The sequence below is a fragment of the Antedon bifida genome, chromosome 10 (assembly GCF_963402885.1).
Source record: "Antedon bifida chromosome 10, ecAntBifi1.1, whole genome shotgun sequence".
NCBI lineage: Eukaryota > Metazoa > Echinodermata > Crinoidea > Comatulida > Antedonidae > Antedon > Antedon bifida.
The window spans coordinates 21,456,405-21,482,462 of record NC_136235.1 but is presented as its reverse complement, the minus strand read 5'-3'; the positions used below and the strand labels follow the sequence as shown (position 1 = coordinate 21,482,462).

The following is a 26,058-nucleotide window of genomic DNA, read 5'->3' as shown; positions in this document are numbered from 1 at the left end:
TAAATTAGCAGGCGCACAAAATGGGTACATTTTGTAACAGTAAGATCCTTTGCTGGTCTAATATCAATTTCATTCATTCTACTTCAAGTTAAGCTATGTTTATACGCACTAGTATTAACTCTATTCTATGCACGCTTAAACTGTTCTGAATCATAAGTTTCATCTGCAATGAATGCTTGTGTGTCAGTTAGCTCCGTTATACCTCTGTGTCTAAACTCTAATAAGTTTCAGTACAATTGCAGAATAAAGATAAAACGCAATGATAATCTGTAAATCTGTAATTTAACTCTCTTAAAAAAAGAGTTTTTAAACATGGCTTTAAACATTTTTTCTTAGGATATGGAAGTCATCAAGAAGAAGATGAGGAAGAAGATGATGAAGAGTTTGTTGAATGTTTAGATAGAACACCAACACAAAATCTATCAAATAATGTACTACGTAAGCAGTTTGTCTGTCATTTTAAATATGCCCTTCCATGTCATTGTACTTAGTATACAATTATGTCAGAGTAAGGCAAACATGGCACCAATTAATCCATCACTATTATCATGCCATTTTATTTATTCTATTTGGTAAAATTGTCATGTTCGTTATCATTGATTGTTATCATTCTCTTCATTTTTATTTTCATTGTTTTCTCTTCATTTTTATTTTCATTGTTTTCTCTTCATTTTCATCATCATTGTTTTCTCTTCATTTTCATCATCATTGTTTTCTTTTCATTCTTTATTGTGACATTGCTCGGTCTATCATCTATTTGAGACTTTTGTTGTCATTTGCTATTACAATTATCATTTATTATTTACAGAAGCCAGTATGCAGAAACTACAACAGATTACCAGTCAAGTACAGGATTTTCAGGATAGTAACAGACAAGAAATAATGGGTCAGGTAAGGATTCATGACAACAGAACACTTCAACCTCTTCTCATATCTCTTCTTTCCTCTTCCTTCTCACATTTCTCCTTTACTCGCTTCTTAAATTGCGTGTCATGTAAAATGTCAAGCTGAAGGAATGGATTATCTTGGGCAAAACCTTCAGGGTTTTTGTTAAAGCAGCCGCAGATACTCGCCTATTATTCATACAGGATTTGAACCTAGGAATTTTAGTTGGGAAGTTAAATGACCACACTCAATGTCCACACTCAATGACCACATTTAATGACCACACTCAAGCTATTCCACTCCACACTCAAGCTATTCAACTCCACACTTAAGCTATTCAACTCCACACTCAAGCTATTCAACTCCACACTCAAGCTATTCCACTCCACACTCAAGCTATTCCACTCCACACCTTCATATTTTAATAGTCAATCTAACCACAGAGCTCATTCATCATCATTTCCTGTATTAAAGACATCAAAACGATCATAAAATCTATTTTTCTTCATTAGGCATCAAGGAGGGAGAATTTGTCAAGATTTAGCTGTTCTTGTCCATCTTTGGTAGACAAAGATGGACAATCAAACTCAGGTTGGTTTTTTTCTTTATGTTTTATGTATACTCTAGTTTTATTTATAGATATGCTACCAAATATTATCTCATGAAAGTCTAGGTATCATTTATAATAGTTTATGTGACATTAATATAGCTATTTTTAGCCATCTAAGAAACAAACCAATCTTAAAATAGATTTCTAGATATTCTCATAAAAATCTAGGTATTAGATCTCTAATACTAATATTTAAACAAAATCAAATTTTAAAACTTTGAATTCAAGTTATGAAACCAGCTGTCTCCTTGAGGGCCATTGCCTCATTTAACGAGGAAGATGAAGATGAATCGGCTGAATCTGAGGGATGCACAGAACAAACAGAAAGCAATAGGAATGACATAAACCGGTCTATCAGTGAGCCAAGTGCGCATCGCAAGTCATCATTGAGCTCCGGAGAAGAAGATCAATATATTAAGCCTTCATTTAAACCTGGTAGATCTTCCAATCGTAATCAACGACACAATGAAGTATTAGTTTCAAGAAGGTAAGTTTTTTTCACGTAACCAGGGAGGGGGTGGAGGAAATTTGGTGCATTCTCGTTGATATTGTTCTTGGATGAATCATATTTTGGAGAAATTGAGTGTGCAGAACGGTGTATGATTGGAAATATAATGTGAAGCATTACTGTAATGGTTGCATTATAACTATTCAAATCTTAAATTCAAAGATTTGTCAACTCATCCTTATAAAAAACAAATTAATATTGTCATTGCACTTAACATTTTGATATTATAGATGTTCAGAATATGGATAACTTCCTATCACACCCTTTACATACAATAAATCATTAAAAATATGTACGAATAAAATATATATCATTGATTATATATGGGAGTGTAATTGAGTTTAGATATCATAGCCCAAGGCTATCTATGCACACTGCCATTTACCTTGAATGTTCTATTTGTAATTCTAAATGATGATACTAAATTAGATATTCAAGCAATACCTACTGTATTAAAATAAATAAATTAGCATATTTTATGTATAGGCAATTGAATATTCCAACATAATCCCATTAAATCTAATTCATAATCATAATCACTGTAGAGTAATTAATATTAATATGTTAAGTTATAACTTCCTTTGTTTTAATACACAAATGACTATATATATGACTATCTTCCTCTCTACGTTTACATAGCGCCCACTGTAGTTTATAAAATCACAAAATAATAATTTATGAAAGTTGTAATACTAATTAGATTTTGTAGTATGGTGATGAAGTTTGAGCTTCTTTGTAAGTTTTATGTCATATTTCCTAAGCACACTCAAATCTGTTTCCTCCAGACATACACAAGTGCTATAGCATTGGAAGAATCGCTGCTGTCAGATTAAAATAGTCTGACCTATCAAAAGTTCTTTTCACTAACTTTTTTATTAGTGTGAAAGAAAACAGTTTGTTGGAAGCATATACTTGTTTGGATTATCAATGGAGATACTTTACTGAGCTTGCAGACGACTTAAAAAAAATATATGTGTCCGGAAAATGATTGAAGTCTTACTTAAAATATGATAACTGTAAAAGGAAAAGGTGTATGAGGCTTTTTTCTGTAGATATTCAGCCTTGCTTTCTCTGTGTATGATGGGCAAAAAAATGAAAATTTGTTTGTGTATATATTGATTTGACATTTGTTGTCAAAAGGAATATTTATGCTCATTTATGCAATGGATGCTAAACTGTGCTGCTGTGTGTTAAATCTACTTGCATTCAGAATTATGTAAACTTGTGTTCACACAATAATCAAGATGCCTATTTTAATGCGTAATATTTTTGCAAGGAAGATAATCCCTGTTCACACATCAAACTTTTATATTGATAGTAAAAGTCTGGGTCACCTAGCAGATGGACAACTGAGTGACGATGAGTTCCAGGATGCAAATGACAGGACACCTTCTTCAAAATCTTTACATTCGCAATCAAACGGACAAACACAGATAAGTAAGACACTTTATATCTGATTCGTTAGAAATTCTTTTGTTTAAATAATTTATGAAGTTCAATGTTGGGAAAAGTTATTACTAAGTTTATATATACATTACATTTAATTATTTAGGTAGACATGAACTGAAATAATTGCACTCATACCATTCTAACATTTTAATTATCAAAATGATACAGTTAAACATTTAGAAAATAGATTTTGTTTGTTCTCTAAAACAATGGTGTTTAAAGTATATAAACTTTTAAACCATTTGGCCAAGCCACAAAAGTTTACCTTTAACTATTGAAAGCATTTGTAACGTGTATAATAAAACAGAAAAGATGGTGAACGATTAAAATGTCTCTAGTTTCTGGGAATTTTGGGTTTGGGTTTGAGCAAGCTAACTCAATTAAAATTAAGTTTTTTTATTTACCGAAAAAATTTAGTATGAATATTTGATGATAATTAAGAGAAACAGTTACATCCTAATAAAATAAAATCAACATATCACATAACACTGTTAAAAGCAACACATTTAACATTATTTGGCACAAGATTTGGAAATATTTGCCAAAAAATAATGTCTTAAACTCTTGTACAAAATGAAACTGAAATATACATTGGATTATGTCAAAATTACAAGAACCTAATTAACTAGGATGGCATAAAATGGCAATTTGAAAGATAGATTTAATTAATGTGTTAATGAAGGAAGTTGCCTAATTAACGATATATTTTAGAATCTTTCATTTTCATATGTGGTGTACTACCCACACCATATGTACTTTAGTCCTTTTTTTTTTCAGGTTTATTTATGTTATTGAGTCGCATTGTTTTAGTTAAATGTTAGACAATTGCTCCCTCGATGCAGAATCACAATTAAGTGGTGAATGTTGAAAATAATCTATGAAAAAATTTAGTGAATCTGCAGACAATCAACAGACCAACAATTGTTAACATGATAAAATATACAAAAATATCTCTTATAAATGTTGAAATAAACTAATTAAATATTCGGGAAAATGCATATAAACAATTCTTTTAAACAATACAAAAGTTTAATTTGAAGTCACTACAATATTATTCTTTTTAATTATAATATCATTGCTATTTTTTATAATTATTGAAATTCTTTTAGATCAGTAATTACTAATGATAAATGTGTGATGTACATTTAAATAAATATAATAATGATGATAATTAATCAATGTAAATATTAGATTTTAAAAAAAAAGAAATTGCTAATATACATCAATTTAAATTAAACAAAATAATAATTGATTAATGAAAACACTGCAAATATTGAATCAAAATAGTTAATACAAATGTATAGTATTATTACATCAGCAAGTTGTTGCCAATTATCTTAGTGGAATTAGTAAAAATAAATTTATAATGCAATTTGATTTCACTTTTGTTGCTTATTTCCCATTCATATTTAGTATTGATAAATATTGTTTATAATGAATCTTATGCAGCTTAGTAAGAGAATTTATTTTAAAAACTGCAGTAATCACATTTTGAAGTATAAATCAGTCTTTGGTGCATTATATTAACTATAATATATGTCATTTTTCGTTGACTATAAATATTATATCTTTATAATGGATTTTGTATCTTTTTAAATTACTCAAAAACTGTCATCTTGTTTTTGATAGCAAGATTAATATTATTTTATGTTCTTTCAGTTTTAAATAGAATATGTAGATAAAAAATAGTTATTTTAAGAAATAGCACCAGAATGTTGTTATCCTATGATTGTCTAATAATATAAATAACATAAACAGAATATACACTCTTTGAGAGTCAAGTCTCTTTATTCTGATCACTAATTAGCTCGGCTCTGAGTAACAGTATCTAGGATATCTTTAGCATGGCTACCTCCCTTAAGCCATGCATTATTTTTTATATAGTGCCAACCTCATGAGACTACTTTGTTCATACAATCATACTGACCCCCAATGCTTAGACAAGATATTTTAGGTTGACATTACACATGTTATTTTAAAATTATTATTTATTTTTGGTTGTTGTACACACAGAATAAATTCACTGTTCTTCTTTGTACATACTGACTATGATACGTAGTCATATGTTAATGGATCATTACAGTAGGTAATGGCTTGTACTAAATTATTTACACCAAAATTAAATAGAATATGATGTGATATTAATCACATATAAATGAAGCTTGTAATGTGTTTAGGTTGGACCACTGCTTCTGACACATTTTGCCTGACAACCTTATCCTTAGGCCATTTAAGTGGGTGAAACTGTATGTTTTTAGGTTGGACCACTGGTTCTGACACATTTTGCCTGACAACCTCATCCTTAGGCCATTTAAGTGGGTGAAACTGTATGTTTTTAGGTTGGACCACTGCTTCTGACACATTTTGCCTGACAACCTTATCCTTAGGCCATTTAAGTGGGTGAAACTGTATGTTTTTAGGTTGGACCACTGGTTCTGACACATTTTGCCTGACAACCTCATCCTTATGCCATTTAAGTGGGTGAAACTGTATGTTTTTAGGTTGGACCACTGCTTCTGACACATTTTGCCTGACAACCTCATCCTTAGGCCATTTAAGTGGGTGAAACTGTAGGCTGATTCACCTACTTAACTTTGATTATTTCTTCCTCTTGTTTAAAACTGTAAAGCCTGATGTTATTTGAAGGGGCCTAAGGGTGTGTTTAACAGCTAAAGGGATGCTCTTCCTTATCCTATCAATGTTTACTAAATCCCTTATTAGATGTTTTCTTTTTTTAGAGGACACTATGATCTATGATGTGATTCATTTACAAAGGGAGGGAGAATCAGGGGCCATGTCTGACACCCCACCCTAAACATTTGGGTTATGAGGGTCACTTAAATTACTAATTAATAACTTATAGGATGACTCCTGGCTTATAAATTCAGGATCCCCTGATCTTTCATGATCGTGATGATTTCCAAAGAGTCTAACGTAGCATTGTCTATAGAGGGAGGTTGCGCTTGGGACGTGCGCTCTCCCCCATTTGACAGTTAAAACAAATTATGAAATACTATTTGAAATCTGTTTTTGACGGACTATTCTATACATAACATGGTTTTGAAAACAAAAGGGTATCATGAATGTGAAATAAATATAGGATTCTTGAATGATAATATATCAACCTTCAACCTTTTATGTCAATAAGTATGAATTGGCAAAACACTACATGTCTGTGAGTATAATTATAAGATTATTGATGTATTTGATAATATTATAGAGAGAGAAGACCAGGTCAAAGTAAAGGTATGATTTAATTAAGCCTTTCCTGAGAGCCTATACCAAGGAAGTATAGTGTGACATACAAACAATATTAAACAAAATTCTTGAAACACTTTGTATTAAATCAATTAAATAATTAATATATTTACCTTGTATTATAATCATTATTACATTTATAATTCAATTTCATTATATCAATTCCTCTTCCTCAGTCAATTTATTAACAATATATTTGCCGTGTATATTTTGAAGGGTGAGAAAATATAATGATATTAATTGTGACTTGCATTTACTGGCACATGATTAAGGGTTATTTATTTATCATACATCCACTAATGTCCTGTCATATAGATGTTTAAAGTTAATGTCAGTCGAGTAGTTAAAGTTATAAACATATCTCGCACAGTTAAAATATGAATTCAAGTGTTCAAAACATGAATAAGGCTGAAATTAATGAAAATTATTAACATTTAAAAAAATTGTAAAATAAATGCGTATTTCATTATATAAAACAGTAGATTAGTGCTATTAAATGTTGCCATTTATATTTCTATACATAATAACTGTAAGTTCAAAAGTTTATTAGATACCCTTAACCTTTTATCAAGATTTTCATTTTAAGTTACTCTGAATTTGCTTTAGGCACATTTGAAAGAATTTTAATATGGTAATTGCCAACAAATATGCATTTCTCAGGTTAGAAGGTTTGAATAAAAGGCCACTTTTGATATCTAATATAAATATCAAATAATTATGCTTTTTGTAATGAAAAAAAATACATTATTAGTCAATATGACATTTATAATTACAAAATTATTTCCTTGCTATTATTTTATATAATTATATAATGTAGTTATGTAGTATTATGATAATAGATTTACAACTAATTAATTATATGTAACCATTAAATATTAGTTGTTAAATTGTATGTATCACATCCCATATGCATTACGTCAACACTAGTTAGCGTGTGTGCAGACATAGATTTAGGAAATCACAAGATGACGACGTTTGATCAAATAAATTGGGATGGATTGTTGAATTTTATGACACGCAATGAAACATGACGCAAGCTTAATTTATGATTACATTAAGAATCCCTTCTTATTAGTCAGCTTGATGAAAAGGAACCATTATATATGTTATTTCAGATATTTTTCTCTTCATTATTTTATTTTGTGCATTATATATACATTTTTCACAGGTCTATGCCTTTTTTAATTATGGAAAATGTTATGAGTACAATAAATTACAAAATATTTGTGTTGTTATATAAATGTTATTGTAGTAGATGATATTTCAGCATAGTGTCTGCTATCAATCCTGAGCATTAAGTATACAGTAATTTATTTTCATTTGATGGAGATTGATATTGGGTAAGATCTTATAAACGCCAAAGGCGTAGATGATGATTTTGTGGTATTTTTTTCAGCAGAAACATGCCCTCTGAGGCAGGATTTAAGGCTAAAGATTTACATTTCTTCTGCTTACCTTCAAAATAGGAATAATTATAGTAGATAAGCATCAAAAGTATTAAACATGTACAGCTCAATGATAAATAGTGCTAATGTAAGGTCATGTTAACACCTTTGCATACTGTAGCAAGTACAGTACTGTAGTATATCTAGTTGCTATTTATGGGACATTTTAGAGGCATCTTCTGTATACTGTTTGTGGAGTGATATCTGGAAGGCATGTTAGCTCATATTGTTTAATGTATTCTATTATTATAATGTAACAATTGACTTATATTAATTAATATAATTAATTTATATAATTTTCTACTTCAGATTCCCAGAAAGAAGAGATGGTGTGTGATTCCAGATCATCATCAATAGGCAGCCAACTTGTAAGTTGTCCAAGTATAAAACTTACTATAAAGCATCTAAAGCCTTGTTCACACTGGACAATTTAGCCGACGTAACTAACCCAATGTCATCGGTAAATTTGACCATTCGCACTTGGATAATACAATTCGATTTACCATGGTTTTACCAAAATTAGACCAGGTGTTAAAAACTATGATTGATTTGCTAGTGGTCAGGCAGTGGTCGGTAAATGTTCGGATTTAGACTTTTCTTATTCAATTTAGCAGACAAACTTCAAATCTAGTGCGATCGAGGCTTTATATTCAAGAAACCACCAACAGTGTCTGAAAGTAGAGCAAGTTATTTTGATGCTCAGATGTTGACCTTAAAATTGTACTTAAAGTAGTGCTTGATAAGAACTTGTTTCTTAGCAACACAAACAATCACAAATATTGAGTACTTCTCAACCATGAAGTCAGCAAATAATTGAATAGAAACACAGTAAAATAAAACCGGTATAATTGTTGCAAACAGTAGGGGGCGTATCTAATGTCGTAAGATGGTTGTTGATAGCTGAATGTGTAGGTCAAAGGTGACTCTTAAAAACAAGTTGCAAACCTTATTACATCTTTAAGCTTTGTCTACATTATCAAATTTATGTGACAAAAAAAATGTGATGTGCCCATATATGGACATGATGATGTCATATCACTACCATATTTGGCATATCACTACCACATTTGTGTACATCACACTTTTTTGTCACATAAAGTTTGATAGTGTAGACTAGGCCTTATACAGTGACTATGAATATATAATAATGCATTAGCTTTTACAACAAAATTGACTAAAACAACTTTGATATACATAATTGTAATAATTGATAATTCTAATGTTTTTATTAACTATTTCACCAGGCTGTTGATGAGAGTATAGACATGGTGAACCTAGGCCCCTTGGAAAGTGTACCTAAGGTTCGTTTGCGCTCAAACAAAGACAGAGAAAAACGTATGTATCTATTTTATCAACTCAAAATGAATATGCCATCTTTTTATGTTATAGTATAGACTTATATGACATGCCAATAAAAGATTGAAAATTTGAGACAAAGTCCAAATTATTTCTACTCTTTTAAACATAATAATTTTTTGAAAACTGTCAATTCATCACCTTTGTGTATGTTGTGGAGAGATCGATAATAAAGATTATAATAAGTATAAATAAATAAATATGGTATGTGAAATGTTTTCAATTCTGGAAATGTTGCACAACACTTTGTTGATCTCTTTTTTTTTTCTTTTTTTAACTAGGTCAAAATCGAAGCGTATCTATGTTTGAACCAACAATGTAAGTGATTTGTTATTACTTTTATTTCATTGTTATTTACACTGTTCATGTTTTATGCTTTTTACTTATTCACAATTTAAAATGTTAATTTGCAATGAGCACTCGGACACACAATAAGCAATGCGTTCACATTCCACCAATACAGGTGGCAGAATCACGTTTTATTCTTTGATGGTCATGCATGGCCACACACATACTAATGACCATCCAGGAAGATGTAAAATTTATAATAATAACAATAATTTATTTTACATATCCCTGGACCATCGAAGTTTAGCCACAAATACTAAAGTTCACTTTGTGTAATTTTCACAATGAGTCAGTAAGAATCAAATGGAAACATTTTTTTAAATCTTCTTTTCTTAAAAATTTGAAAATATTGATTTGATTCTTGTCTCTGTTTCAAATTTAAGTTTTCATTGATTAGATCCCAGGCACTGCAACAATCAACACTTTGCATTTTTCACATGCACACATTTTTAAAATTAATTTTGTAATATTTTATTACATGGCAGTAAGAAATATATTTCATTTTGGTATTCTTTTCATTTATAATGTTTTTAATTTCTTTCTGAATTTAAGCTTCTTGCTATTCATTCTTATACAATTTTAATCATCAAACAGTTTATCATTTTCCATTTTTACAAACATTTTATTTGCTAAACAGTTCCTTTGTCTATCTTTCTTGCATACATTCATTCTTTTTCTGATTTATATCTGCCACTCTTTATCCTGGTTCCCCTCACTCACGTTGTCCATTTTGGCAGTGAGTATGCAGTGGCTAACTTATCTCGTTTTTACAGGCCCAAAGCTCATTCCACATCACACCCTAAGCCCAAGACAATCGCTGATCACCAGTAAGTTTTAAAATGTGTTAGTTATTTTTGTTTTGTTAAACCAATGAATCCAGTAATGTTATGCAAGGCCACCTTCAACTAGCCTAGTCCCTTTACTCAAGGAAGGGTGGTTTGAGTGTCCATATTTCTAGCTATATTACAGGGTTTGTTTTAAATGGTCATTTAAAATGGTTTAGCAAAAACAGAATTAACAAAGCATTTATTCATGTTATCAAACTCTTTTCAGTGGTCATCTCACTTTTACTTTGTTATGCACTGGCTTTGTTTCAAAAGCTTTTGTTATGTTTCTTTTTATTTGCATGTCACCTACTAACAATTAATGTGATATAATGATATATTACTATTCAATTACATATATTTTTGATTTATATATAATTATATGGAATAATAACTGCATCAGTAAGTAATTTATTCAATTAACATTCCATATGAACATTCTTGTTGAGATTTTTATTTCTAATTGTAAAAATTTAAAATCAAGAATACTTTGTTATCACTCAACTAAGTAACAAAGCTTGTAATATTGTACACTTAAGAACTAATACAATGCATGCTGTTTATGTCATTTACATTGTTTTGTCATTTATTTGTAAGTATTTAATAATTTAGTAATGTGTTACAGGAAATTGGGTTGAATTAAGTTTGTTGTCTTATGAGTCAGGTGGCTTACCTGGACACAGTCATCCTCTTAATATTAATTATCAATTTCATTAATGCCTTGATTTATTTCAATACTTCTTGAACAATACATTAAACCATTACTTCAACATTACTAAAATTCATCTAAACTAAATCTCTAATTCAGTATGAACACAATAATATACAATTATGTCAGTTTTTTTACTTACAAATAGTTGATCTTAATATTACTAAACATTCTTACCTTTAATGTTACACCAGACACAATCTTATTATTACATGAATCTATTTTTAGATTCATAACATTAGCTTCTTAATACTAGTATTTAAAACATTCTCACTTCATATGGCCTTGCCACATCAGATCAGATCACTGAAGTTAAGCAACGTTGGGCCCGGTTAGAACTTGGATGGGAGACCATCTGGGAATATCGGGTGCTGTATAAATGGAGCTGCTGGGGTCCCATTAGGCATTTGAAATCAGCACTGCTGACTCTTATTGCAGTCCCTGCATCTAGTATCTACCTCAGACGTATTGGCCCATGCCTTTTATCTGGTCAAGGTGGGCAATAGACGAGAGAAGCCCTTTGTCAATGTTAAGATCGACCAACATGCTTTAAACAGTTCTGGCTTAGTTTCTTCCATCATTATGGGGAATGTAAGACTAATTGACATTGTTGTTCGTGACATTCGACCAAGTTTTAGTGGAAGGTTCCCGTCATGTCAGCCAAAATACAATATTCTTACTTTTACATTTATTTTATCAATTTATAGGATAAGTAAAATAACATCAGAAGAGGTTCCAATGGAATCAGATGAACTGGAAGGAGATCCTGAGTACAATGAATTCCTCAAATCACGGAGAAGAAAACAAGCACGTATGTCATTGACAGAATTTTTAGGTGACCCCCGTAACTTCCAAGATGAAGAAGAACGGACAGATATTATTAAGAGAGACAACCAACCTAAACATCGTATGTATCACCTTTTTCACCCATATGGGACAGGCAGCTGTGCATCTCATTTCATTTACATTTCATTTTATTTCAGTTCATTCCACTTTAGGAACAGACAAATTTAAGGTACAAGAAAACAATATTAACTGACTGAACTGAGGATAACCCAAAAAAAGAATAATTTTAAAAAATGGAAACTTTTATAGGAATGTAATTTTGGATTTTTATAAAAACGTAGAGTAATGTATACAGCCTAGAGAAGCCACAGTTTTTGTTATAAGAATCTCATAAACTTGACCACAATAATAAATGACTCAAAATCTCGCCCTCTGGTTTCTTTCTGTATTACAAACCAGAACAACAGTAATAGTATGTCCTATGTTATTTTATTTCAAGGTAATCCAATGAGAAAGTTCAGTTTTCTGAAACAAAAAACGAAAAAAGAAAAGGTAAGTTTAACTATTCAGGTACTGGTGGTTGCACTGTCTGGCTATAAGTATTTAAACATTTTCTATGTAGGTAAATGGCCAACATGCTCTTTCATATCGATACTTGATTGGTACTTTTTAAACTCCCCTTTGTACCTAAAATGTCCATTTATTTTATCTATGTTTTGGTTTTACTTGCAGAAAGAACGTGAGGAAAACCGTGCAAAGCATCAATTTGTAGGAGTTGTATTCTCCAATAACAAAAAGTGTCATCAATGTGAAAAGTCTGTGACCAACAAAGATGCCTTGCAATGTTCAAGTAAGCATTATTGCATTCCTTATTGTATTAACACCCTGTATTTAGTTACACACTAGATGTGTTTATGTTAAGTTAGAGGGTTGACGCTGCATGGCTCTGACGTCATAAGTTTGCTGTGGTCCCTAAATATGTTTCCCAATTGTAGGAAACATATTATGGAGGCAGTTTGATTTTTTTCTTTCCATCTTTCAACAATTCTCCATTGTCCAAACATGGAGGAGGAAATCGCCATGATCCAACTTATAAACATTCATTCATTGTATACTTGACATCCACCTATTTTTATTTATTGTGTAAGCTAGTTACATCTTGCACTGTTTTTATTTTCATTGTATAAATGTGTTGTTCTTTTTACAGTCTGTCAAGTGATTGTACATAATAGTTCATGTAAAGATAATGTTGTTTCCTGTACAAAGCCTTCCAGGCATCCAAAACAGGTAATCATTATCTTTGTTTTTTTATATATACTATTATTATGTTGATTATATTTTATTAATTGCATTTTGCATTGTTTTTTAATTTAAAAAAATGTTTGTTGATTAATCAAAGATTGTTTGAAAATAATACATTTAGGTTTGTTTTGACAAAGAGATTAATAATAGAATGTAAATATTAATATAGATTTTTAATTACATTTTACTAAATGATGTTTGTAGTTTCTATATAATATTATAATTCACATGAAAGCCCACATCCATATCCTCTTGCCAACCAGCATTCATTATTATCAATACTCAAAACAACATTTAAATATAATTTTATTTGCCACGTTACAAAATGTTGTAATATTTAGAACAGGCTCATGCCCCAGTGTTTTACCTAATTAGAATTTAATTCCGCACAAGATAGCAAATCCTAAATGAAAATATATTATCTAATTGGTTATCCAATTTTGATATTGCAGATTGTGATGATTTTTGTTTTCTTTTGCTATTCTTCTTTCTTTTCTTGATTTTTGTTGCATCTGTAAATCTTGTGAACATCAAATTGTCAGAAGACTGACTTTAAATATAGATGTGTAGGAAACTGAATAAAATTATAAATCATATCAAGAGTGAACATTCTATAAAGTAAAAATGGCATGTGGCACAAGAAGTGACGCGTGCATGCACGTTTAAAAGTGGATGGTGCTAAATCAATCATACCACACACACACAAGGAATGTACAAAGACCGTTTTCCCTGTTCTTCACACCTTTCAATTCTATTCATTTTCATGAACTTCAAATGCAAAATAACGACATGCATGTCGAATTTGTGTACAACCTCAGGATGATTTTGTTAACTTATTATGGATGAGTGAATTCATGTGACATTTTGTCGATCAAATCATAATATTTTTCTGCATTCATTTTTCAACATATGCACGAACAACCCAAACTTGTCATGATGATTTCAAATCTAGTCTAGATTTTAACCTGTTTAACGAAATATAGCCAGCATGAATTCACAGAGCATAACTGTCATTGAAAATATGCAACTTTTTACAAATTTCAATCACATTCAACTACTAGATCCTCAGTTAAAAGATGGATTAATCTATACTTTCTAAATCTACTTAAAGGTTTAGGTAGGGACGGTGCAATCTGAACAAATACTAAGTATTAGTAAACTCTCAAACTATGAGCTTTTACTTGATTTTCTTTTCTTTTGCCAATATTGCCAAAGCCATCAATCTCATTACATTTTAGTGAGGTTGTTGGTTCATTTACCGATATTGCCACAGCCATCAATCTCTTTACCCTACTATCAACATTGCTTCTGCCATCACTACACTTTTAGTCAGCTCATTAGCTCTTTTTTCCAGAATATGATCCTGCGATACTTTGGTCACTCGCTCGTCAAACCTACAATTTCAGAGGTGATACATATTTTTCTCAATTTATGAGCAGAAGCCGTCTAACAAAACTTGAAATTTTTGCTTTAAAGTCACATCGAACAATTTTCTTTTTTCATCATTTTTTTCTTTTTTTAAGTTAATTTACATTTGTTACAGAAATAGCATATAGTATGTCTGTTGTTGTAATATCTGCCATTTTGTGATCCATGCATAGCCAACTGTATACTGTACAGTTGGCTAATAGTTGATAACAAGCTCCAGCAAGTTTGCACTGCGCTGCATGCAGTCTGAAGCCTATTTCCCACTAAGTGAATTTAGACCAAATCCAATGTTTTTACAAAAAATCTTGCTACCCTTTTGACTACAAGAACAAATAGCTGCGATTTCCTGCTCTGTTTTGCATGAGAGCTCAAACACGTGTCATTTCCTGAGTTATGATTGGTTGCACAATGTTTTTATTTGAACTACTAATTTTACTCAAGTGAAAAACTAGCATTTTTCTTAGAAAGGGATTTGAAAGAGAAAAATAATAAGCTAACACTTATGATTCACTTAGTGGAAAAGAGGCGAATTTGTAATGTTTATACAGTATAGCATGGATTACAAAATGTAAGGACTTCAATAGATGTATTGCTATGTTGTATCATTGCACCAGCCAAACTGTTATTTTATTTCTTTTTTTTTAATTACTCTTAATTGGTCGACACTGTAGTACAAGATCTAACAACCATTTGTGTACCTTCTTTTTGTTTCTATACCTTATTTTTGCACACGCATTTAATAATGAATTCATCATTTATCTATATTATTAGCAAATGCATTATGAGCAGCTTTGGCAAGCAAAAATAACATCATTTTTTATTTAGAATTTTAATAATATCATTTAACTATTTATTTCAGTGTCTAAATAAATTATTATTTGTTAAAATGTTAATGTATATAAACTGGAACACCATTATTTTTCAAGAAATATCAGCTGCTCTATGTCATTACTAATTAAATTAACAATGAGTATTATTAATACAGTATTTATTATTTTGACCATCCTGGTATAAGCACCAACTGCTAAACTAAATCAATCATAATTTAATAGTTTATATGGCTAATATGATGCCCAGGTAAGAAAAAAGCTTTAAAGAGTTTATTGATTGTATAATGATGGTATATTTTGATTGGAATAAGAGATATTGAAAGATATTTATTTATTTCTGTCATATTTAATACAAAGAAAAAGACAAAACAAAAAGAAAAGAGAGTTCTTTTAGATTTATTGAATAATTAATTTCTTACTCAAAAGGAAAATTTTATTTTAAAATAGTTTTTTTAAATATATAATATTGATTCAAAAGTCATCAAGCAAACCCTTGGCTTGATTATAATCAATTTCTATAAGCAAATCATTTATCATTATTTTATGAGATTTTTTTTAAATAGATTTAATAGTTAATTATTCAAAAGTTAAAACAAGCAAACTTCTGACTTTATTATTCAATTTTCATAAAATAAATATTTGTGTTTTATTACATATTATTTATATTTATTTAATTTATCAATCAATATTCTTATTTTGTAATAGATTCAGAGGTCAACGACCAGCTTCAAGGAGCGAACAGTTTCAACAAAACCTTCAGGTATTCTAGCTTATAAACCTTGACCAATTATTTGTCTCCCTCTCTTGACTTTAAAAGTAACAGGAATACTTAGGCTTGTATTATACAGACTTCTTTTGGTAATTGCAGATTAATTAAATTATAATAATAGGAATACAGTAAGCTTTACATACCATTTTTATTATTGCAGATCAATTGATTTTGATATTTTTAAGAGTAACCAAAATTTGCCATACAATTGTGAAGTTTTGTCATGAATTATGGAACCATAAAAATCCTATAAGTAATATTACAATACTGAATCTTTTAATTGATTTTCTTAAACCAGTGCCTACATCAATACAGTATCTAACCATGTAATTTTATAAACATTTAAATGATTTCTTATAGCCCTTCATCCTAGTCACTCTGTACGTGAAAGACCCAAATCTATGCTGCCTTCCACTTTGGGAATGGTAAGTGAAATTTTAGTATTTTAAGCTGAATTATATTTATGTCGATATGGTATTTTTAAAACCATCTATTTAAAAAAAAATATTTTAGCTATATTTTATGAGGATGGTCCATCCAAAACTGATCATTAGGGACCATCAAAACAATTCAATTTAAATTTATTTAACAAATGATATATTTCCTGTCATTTGTTTCACAAGAACACTACTGTATTTATCTAATCTTATCGACAATCTCATAACATTTATTTTGGGATCTATATTTTATCAACGTCACTAATTTTCTATTACATTATAATCAAAACCTTATTGTATATCTACATTTATATATTAGTCATTTATTTATTTCCACTTCATAGACAATAAATGGTAAACAAAATCTAAAGTGAATTTCATACACAAATTAACTGCCACTTTCCACACACTAGAGAAATAATTTATTCAACATATTCCTTACAATGTCCAATTTAAGAAAATAAGGTTAAAGGTTAATTAGTAAATGAAACAGTTTGCCTAAGTTATTACTGAAACTGAAACTTGTACATTTGCATTTCCTTGAATAGTTACATGGCAGATAGTGTCTCTGGTTAGAGTATTAGCCAGATAAATTCTTATTTTTAGTAAATTTTGTACGTATTTCATGGATTTTAATGAAAATAAAACATCCATTCTTTATGCAATGGGTGTAGTGCAGAGGTCTGGGTTGAAAGGTCATCGGTATTCCCAGGTCAGCATAATTTAATTCTATTAATTTATAGAGTAGTAATTTATCTTATGTTGCTACAAGCTACCAAATTAGTTTCACTGATCTATGTTTTTTTTTTAAGTATCTGAGTTCTACTGTATGTTGCCTACTTCAATTGGAAGTGGAAATGTACAGTGTGGAAGTGTTATTAAAACAAGCACTAAAATGGCTAGATTTCAGTTTATATTTAAAATAAATAAGCAGATGCTTTTCATAAATGTAAAACACAGAACCAGAGAGAAACGCCTTATAAGTGATATATACATATTTATTGTCATAAACTAATTATCATTATTGGTTAATAAAAAAAGATATGTTACTTGTTGTGTACTACATCATGAAATGGTAAAGCATTCAACTCCAATTTTGTTCATAACTATATATTATACTTGACCTGACCTGTAATGTTTACATTGTTTCTTTATGTACATTAGTCGTAGTTGGCTACTGAAATTGCATTTTTTTTATTGCATAGCGATTAATTGATTGATTTGATTTATGAACGTGGTTGATAAAGCTCTTGCAACGTGCTACATCAACGTCTAGTAATTAAGCCACACGTTTACATGCTCCATTATAACAACAATTTATGCTGCTGCTGTAGTTTTTCCACGACTTAGCTACTTTCTTTTGCCAGTCATTGACTTGACTTGCAAATATCATTCCAAGAAATTATCTCCAGCTTTTCCTGAAAAAAGCAAAATGTGCACTTTAGTGAAAAAGGTTGTAAATCAGCAAAATGTTGATAGAGTGTATGTCTTTGGTTTTAACATTTTGTTTTATCTCCAACGATCCCAATTTATGCTTAATATTAGACTGTACATTGTTTAAATCTTGCATATTTTCTCATTTTTTTTAACCATTTCACATTTATTTTTTAAATTGTTGCTGAGGATTTTCAGTTTTTATTAAATTCATTAGAATTGTCTCTTTCCAATTAAAAACCAATTTTTCCTATAAAAGTACAGATTAGAAAAGTGGCAACGTCTAAAGCTCTGTCTACACTATCAAAAAATATCAAATCAAAAAAGTGTGATATGGACATGATGATGTCATATCACTACCATATTTGGGAATATCACTGCCATATTTGGACACAATTTTGGTAGTTTAGACAGAGCTTTACATTTACAATATTAAAATGTATTGTTTATTTCAGCATACAGCCAAGTATTACTTATTGTCATGTTTTTTATCTAGCTCAACTAATTGTATAACAATGTTTTGTTTAGATTAATGTGAATAATAGTTCACCGGATGTTAAAGCCTTCCACAGGACAAGTTTCATTGCATCGTATGTATACCGTTATTCTTATAATTACACCAAATTTAGTTACTCAAAAATAATATAATAATAAAACAATATTTAAATTAATCCCCAGAAACACTCAATTATCAACCCCAAATTTATGAATTCTTATTTTAATGAGCCAAATTTATAACGTCATGATAAATAAACATCATGATAAATACACATATGTTAAGAGGAGAAGTTGAAAAGAGAGGTTTTACTGTAGTTCTGTTTAAAGATGTATTGTCCCCCAAAATCATGAAAAATAAAGATTTTTAAAATCGGACTTTGAATAGGCCATTTTGCAGTTTTAATGAAGTTGTTCACTTCCATAAGAAAAAAAACGGGGGAAAAAAATTATTTCACCTATAAAAAGACAAAATAAACAGTTAAATTACCCAAAAACTCATTGTCTTCCAGACAATTTGACCATTTTTTGCTTTAAATTACATTTTTCTCAGGTAAATAAATTTTTTTCAGACCCAATTTTTTGTGAGAGTGAATAACTATTATGTGACATTAAAATAACATATTCAACAAAAAAATTTTAAAAAATATTTTTTTAGGGGGACAATATATCTTTAATTTTTCTGCTTTGTTTTATTTTAGACGAATGGAAGACACAACTGATGCTGATATAACATTGATAAATCCAAGGTAAGTTTTTATGTTAATAGACAGTTTGGGCAACCTCTGTATTGTTTTTATCACACCTACCGTTTACTAAAAATACTATAATTTATGCACAGTTTTCTGGTAGGTGAGTGACTGGGATCAACTCCTCTCAAGAGTCTGCATTCATTGTTTTCTCCCAATGTTTATCCAGTCCAAAGACCTTTTAGCATTTTTTTTATTGCATCTATTTATATACGTTTTATTTGTCCTGCTGTGAGATTGCAACAAAGTAATTTATTTACAATGTTTACTGAAATAAATAATAACAAGAGCAATCAAAGATTTGAGAGTTGTAACCTCTGCCAAATCTAAAAAAAGACGAATCGTGAACCGACGATAACCTGTGCAAACATGTGCCATCCATGTAGTAAAAAACACATCTTGTCAGAAAGACAGACAATCAATGAATGATGGTGTTATAACATTCTGAGTGGAGGAAATATATGGGACAAACAAACATACAATCAATGATGGTGGTAAAACATTCTGGGTGGAGGAAATTATGTGGTTCATTAAACACAATCTAAACACATTGATGACAAAATCATTAAGAGTTTTTCTTTTCTAGATTAGGTTCATATTTATTAACGAAATATTCATATAAATTATAATGATATATTTGCTCTTAATCTGTAGTCTTATGTTCTATATGTAAATGTACTTCCCTCTAATCTAGATTACATTGATTGGTATAATTTAGTGTTTTTTTCTGTATCTTTAACCTTAAACTCAGGCAGGTATTACATTTAAATAATATCAAACCTGGCCTAACCTCCTTTTGATATATATGCCAATCCATTATAATACTGGTGATAATACGAATATTATCAAGTACATAGGATTTTAGCTGGTAATTGTCTAAGTTGAATGTTTTGCTTTCACAACCTTGTAAAACACCTGAAACACAAGTACTTGCTTTAATAGCTACCATTAAATTTGAATTACTATTCCAGTAGGCGGACTTTACACAGATTTCTGTATATACTAGAATTCATTATGTGATTGTCGAAGATTGAGTAAAGGTTGCTCATTTCTGATAGATAAGAGAAAGTAGTTTGACATATAGCGACGTTTGTTTAGATACTGCCGTTTGCATGTGAAAGATGCTTATTAATGGATCACGTTGTCTAGCATGATTTTGTAACAAGCCGGATACTGACAATCGTCTAATACAACCTGGGATATTATACAAGTGCATTGACCATTTTATTCTTAAGATCATACATTTTTTTATAAGTCAAAAACTTGAGAAAATATGTCTGTGTCATCATTAAGACACCCCCTACATTCATCTCCTCATATTTTAAGGAGAGGGACAGCGATTGTTGATAGTGATGACGATAATTATGATTTTTCTCGATATAGCTTAAACAGTACCCATTCAGCATCTATTGAATCACTGGATGATGTACAGTATGATTATGATGAAGACATTGCTATGAAAGGCCCTGAACCAGAATCATGGAGTGCAACAATGGACAAAAAGGTATATTTAAATTTTATTAATTAGAAGTAATAACAGATGTTGTTAAAAAAACTCCACACCGAGGTGCACACCATACAGAATGCAGTTGTTGAGCACTGGTGTGTGCAATCTCCGGGGTTGGGCTAGGTGATGTGAATATTTTTAATTAATCTACAAAATCTAATTTAGATTATATATTTTGACATTTACAATTAAACATATTGTGTTATACATTGTAAAAAAAAACATATAAACATATAGACAGACTCGATACTGTAGTCACACATGTCACACACTGACCTTTATCAACTATTGTTTTACTGTTCCATTTCATAATTTGTTTTTTTTGTTTGAGTAGAAATAATTTCAGTGTGTAAATGACAATTTATTTTGATTTTAATTAATGTCAACATGTAATATTATTATCTGACATTTTGAAGTTTTCTTGGTACTTAGTATTAGCTTAGTACAATTTCTAGTATTTAACATGATTTCAGGCTAGCCTATCTGTCTCCTTTCTAAGATGGAAATAAACACAAGATAAGCACATAGACAATGTTTTATGGCCATGTACATTGGGCTAACAAATAGAATATAGCCTAGTCAAATACCTACAGTGCTTACAATGGACTGTTGAGGAAAATTCAAACTGTACCTGTACCTTTTGGATACTTGTTTTTCATATATTTTTATGAATTGTTTAAAGTATACCTGAATATATATTTTTAATATTTCTTTCTTCTTGCAGTCTCTTAAGAAAATGAATACCAGGGATATTAAAAGACAGGACCACATATTTGGTAAATAAAACATTTTTCAAAACTGTTACTAATTAATTAGCAAACCGATTATAAATTATTTATTGGTTTAGAACCTAGTTTTTTTTAATACAGCATTCTTGGAATTCAGCAATTCTGATTCTTTACGTGTAACTGGCAACACTAAAATAATGTCGTAAAAAAGTTGGTGTTAAATTTACTAAATAATATAATATTAACTAGCATTGATTGACATCACATTCATATTGAATCATGTTCTATGATAATAAAGGGATGTGAAATATGCACTGTAAATAAATAAATGAATATAAGAGGCAGTGAAAGAGACAGTGCATCTTTAGAGCTCAAGACAACCTGTTTTGTTTGTTATATTTTGTTAAATAACTATAAGAGGCAGTGAAAGAGACAGTGCATCTTTTGTATATTAATTTAATCTACATAAATACATGTAACAAGTATTTTATCTTAAAAGTGATTTATCTTCAATTAGAATCTTCAATATAGAATAGATTAAAACCTTTCAAGAGATTAAAAACAAATCACTTACAAGCATGAAGAAGTATCCCCAGGGACAATTGTATTACTCGGTTCCTTTTTAGGTGCCACTGATTTAAGCAAATCTGACTTTTTCATTCAATCTACCATGGAAGAATAATACAATGATTTACAGCGCGTTCCAAAATCACACTTGCAAATTTGTTGAGATTATGGTTATATGTTTACACCAACGCATTGCCTGGCAGTATCCTAGAGTTTTGTGTCAATAAAACTTAAAAGAAACTTCCAACATATATTATACACATTGAAAAATCTGTATAAAAAAACTGTAATCTGTCCATATTACTGAAGAAGTTTATTTGTACATAATATTAATAGGAAAGAACTTTGTCTGTTTTATTTATAATAATATTAATATAGATTTATATAGCGCACATACCACTCAAGAATGCTCAAGGTGCGTTAAAATAAGAATAAAAACTTGTGTTTTACTAAACTTTGAATACTAATAGTCTCTAATGTGCAATCAAGTTTTTAATTTGTAATTATTTTTGCAGAATATACGTCTTCATATATTATTTGTTTCAAATTTTTTCAGAGCTTATTCAAACGGAAAAACATCATTTAAGAACGTTAAAGATAATGCAGAAGGTAAGAATGTTTATTTTAGTGTAGGCAAGTTTGATAACATTCATGTTAGGATGATTGATTTTAGATGTGTATGTTTATTTGATTATTACATGTTCGTGCTAGATACTACTGTCGTATACATTAGTGAAAATGTAATTTCAAACAAGATCAAACTATTTTATTATATTCCCTTAGATTTCTAAAGATTTCAATTTATGTTGAATTCTTAAATTCAGTGTGTATTTGTTGAAATTCACACTGATGTCTTTTCTAAATAAGTTTTCCTTTTCCAAATGCAATTAATTAATTAATGTCACACAAAAATGAACTATGTTGGTATTATATTTAGTATACAAATAATGGATTTTTATGAGTAGAGGAATATTTTCATTTCAGTTTTAATGTACTGTGTTGATTTTGCTAATTTGTAAATATAATTCTTTTCAGATCTTTAGTTACGGGATGCAACATGAGCTGCACATGGAGCGTGAAGCAATCAACAAGATCTTCCCAAGTTTGAATGAACTTGTAGAGATAGCATCATCTTTTCACAGTCGACTAAAGGAGAGACAGTCTGATTCAAATGTTGTAGATTGTATAGGAGATGTCCTTGTCAATCAGGTACATTTATTAATAAAGATATATTTTCATGAACATGAACAAAAATAAAGTTATTGGCCATTTTGTAGTTTTAATCAAATAAAGACTTTCACTTCCACCAGAAAAGAAATAATAAAAAAATAATGATTTCATTTATAAAAACGACAAAATAAAAGGTTACATTTAACCAAAAGCTGGGAGACAATATATTATAAATAGTAAACCAATCCAGGAAAAAGAATAGTTGGGTCCTCAGTGCTTTATTATAATAGTTATGTGATACTAAAAGTATAGCAAGAGGGTTTGATAAATGATGCTCTAATAAGTTTGAAATTTTGTATTGAATTTGTTTAGTTAATTTGTTGGCAAGTTTGTATAGTTATGTCATAATTAGTAAATAAACATAATTATACAAATGACTATTAAATATATATTTTGACATTTTTTTTAGTTTGATGGTGAATCTGGTGAGAAGATGGTACAGGCATATTCTTACTTTTGCAGTCGACAAAAAGAGGCTGTGAAAACGTACAAGGACTTACTTAAAACAGATCGCAAATTTCAAATATTTATCAAAGTAAGTCCAGTGTGAATCAGGTTTTAACTTAAGATTTATATTAATTACATAAACATACTTTTGATGGCATGATTGGATAGACTAAGACTAAGTTTAATTAGAATCATGATTCATGTTGCATCATGACTAGGAGTTAGATTTGTCCATTTCAAAATATTGTAAAGTTTTTTTATTCGCACTTTAATACCCAATTTACACGTACAACACAAATGTAGCAAATTGTTACATGGATATCTCCCAAGATAATCGATGCTTTTACACACTAGTTTGTTACATTAATCTAAATGCAGTGTGAACATGTCATTAGAAAGATATGTGCAGATCCTGCTGTGTTACTGCTAAAGCCTACAAAAATCACTCATTCATTTATTGTTTAATAGTGTAGATAGAGCTTTACATTGATATAACACAGAAACATTTTTAAAGACTTCTGTATGTGTGAATTAGATATAAAATTAATTGATAGAGAAATCATCTTTCTATATAGACTAAAAACATTGCCCTTTTTTACAGAAATGTAGTAATAATGCATTGTGTCGGCGGTGGTCAGTCCCAGAATGCATCTTGAGTGCAATGCATCGTCTTACCAAGTATCCATTGTTAATACAAGCAATTAGCAAACAAACTAAAGGTTAGTTCTCCTTTTTAAAAAATAATTGGCATTCATAGCTTGATTTATGGCTGGTTACCATTTCAACGTAACGCAAGGGCGTACTTGCAACGCGCGTGAGTTCGCCAATCACAAGTAACTATTCGGATGATCCATCGCATTAATTTATTTGTGTTACGTTGTTGAACCTAGTGCAAACAAAGCTTTAAAGGAAATACAATTTTCCTATTAACGTAAACTAAGTATTTACTGACTTCAGCTCTGTCTACACTATCAAACTAGTGTGACAAAAAAAGTGTTATGTGCCCAAATATGGTAGTGATATGACATCATCATGTCAATATACTGTATGGGCACATCACATTTTTTTGTCACATAAAGTTTGATAGTGTAGACGAAGCTTTAGGTGTACAGTAATACATTGACTTGTTATTAGTCCAGTTGAACCATCTCCTTTGTTCTCCAGTTGTTGAGTGCACAAGATGTTAATCAGTTTATGCCACGATAGCTAATGCAATCTACCGTTACATTTACATGAAATATGATCATTTCTACCATATTTTTTCATTTCAAGTTTTATAATATTCCATGATAATTGGTTTTTAATATGATCATGTTTTTTTCCACCGTATTTTTACAGATTTTACTTGCAAGTTTTATCATTTTCCATGATAATTTGCTTTTAATAATGTTTAACAGTCCTTTTGTATGTGTTATCGTCAATTCATTGTTTATGTTTTCCCGTTTTACTCCTCAGCCTCAAAAGCAGATTTCCAACCTCTGCAAAAAGCAGCCGCATATGTTAAGGTATGCTTTCAATAGACATTAGTTTGATTTGATTTTTTTTTTCATTTTTCCGTAGTTGGTTTCATAGTTAATGGAAACTATAGTTGTTTTTATTTGTTTTTTAGAGCTTTATGTACTGTATTCAATTGAGAATATTTATTGAATAAACGAATAATAATAACAAAATTTAACAAAGAATTAACGCTGCAAATACAGTGCATTGTCACAGTGAACTATGAACTCTGAACCACCAGTATTTTATTGATTTTAAAATTGTAGGCTACTAACTAAGGTAATTTTATTATTTATATTTTATTTCAAATGTATAATAGAATATTTTAAGTAGAGTGGATGAAGAAGTACGTCTTTATGAGCAAAATAAGAAACTGTGGGATATATACAATAAGGTAGAAGGAAGGGCATTTGGCATCATGAAAAATGGCAAGCGATTTGAGGTAGGTTAGGGTTAGAAA

The 26,058-nt window shown here is 29.9% G+C and overlaps 1 protein-coding gene across 1 annotated transcript; it reads left to right on the top strand.

Annotated features, from left to right (window-relative positions):
* The first annotated feature begins 20 nt into the window (after positions 1-20).
* On the top strand, positions 21-26,049 carry LOC144853537 (rho guanine nucleotide exchange factor 28-like). Its single transcript, XM_078711232.1, has 27 exons — positions 21-39; positions 337-438; positions 809-891; positions 1,398-1,476; positions 1,724-1,982; positions 3,322-3,440; positions 8,465-8,523; positions 9,400-9,490; positions 9,793-9,829; positions 10,633-10,686; positions 12,100-12,299; positions 12,678-12,730; positions 12,911-13,028; positions 13,386-13,465; positions 14,835-14,888; positions 16,444-16,498; positions 16,868-16,932; positions 18,907-18,968; positions 19,575-19,622; positions 21,006-21,126; positions 21,854-21,905; positions 22,981-23,033; positions 23,460-23,633; positions 24,064-24,189; positions 24,703-24,820; positions 25,557-25,606; positions 25,918-26,049. The coding sequence occupies exons 1-27, from the start codon at positions 21-23 to the stop codon at positions 26,047-26,049; spliced, it is 2,463 nt and encodes an 820-aa protein (XP_078567358.1).
* The last annotated feature ends 9 nt before the right edge of the window (positions 26,050-26,058 follow it).

Excerpts from the sequence above, each read along its gene's own strand:
- LOC144853537 (XM_078711232.1), top strand. Across the intron at positions 9,491-9,792 it reads AAACAAAGACAGAGAAAAAC|GTCAAAATCGAAGCGTATCT; the intron begins GTATGTATCTAT and ends TTTTTTAACTAG. Across the intron at positions 10,687-12,099 it reads AAGACAATCGCTGATCACCA|GATAAGTAAAATAACATCAG; the intron begins GTAAGTTTTAAA and ends ATCAATTTATAG.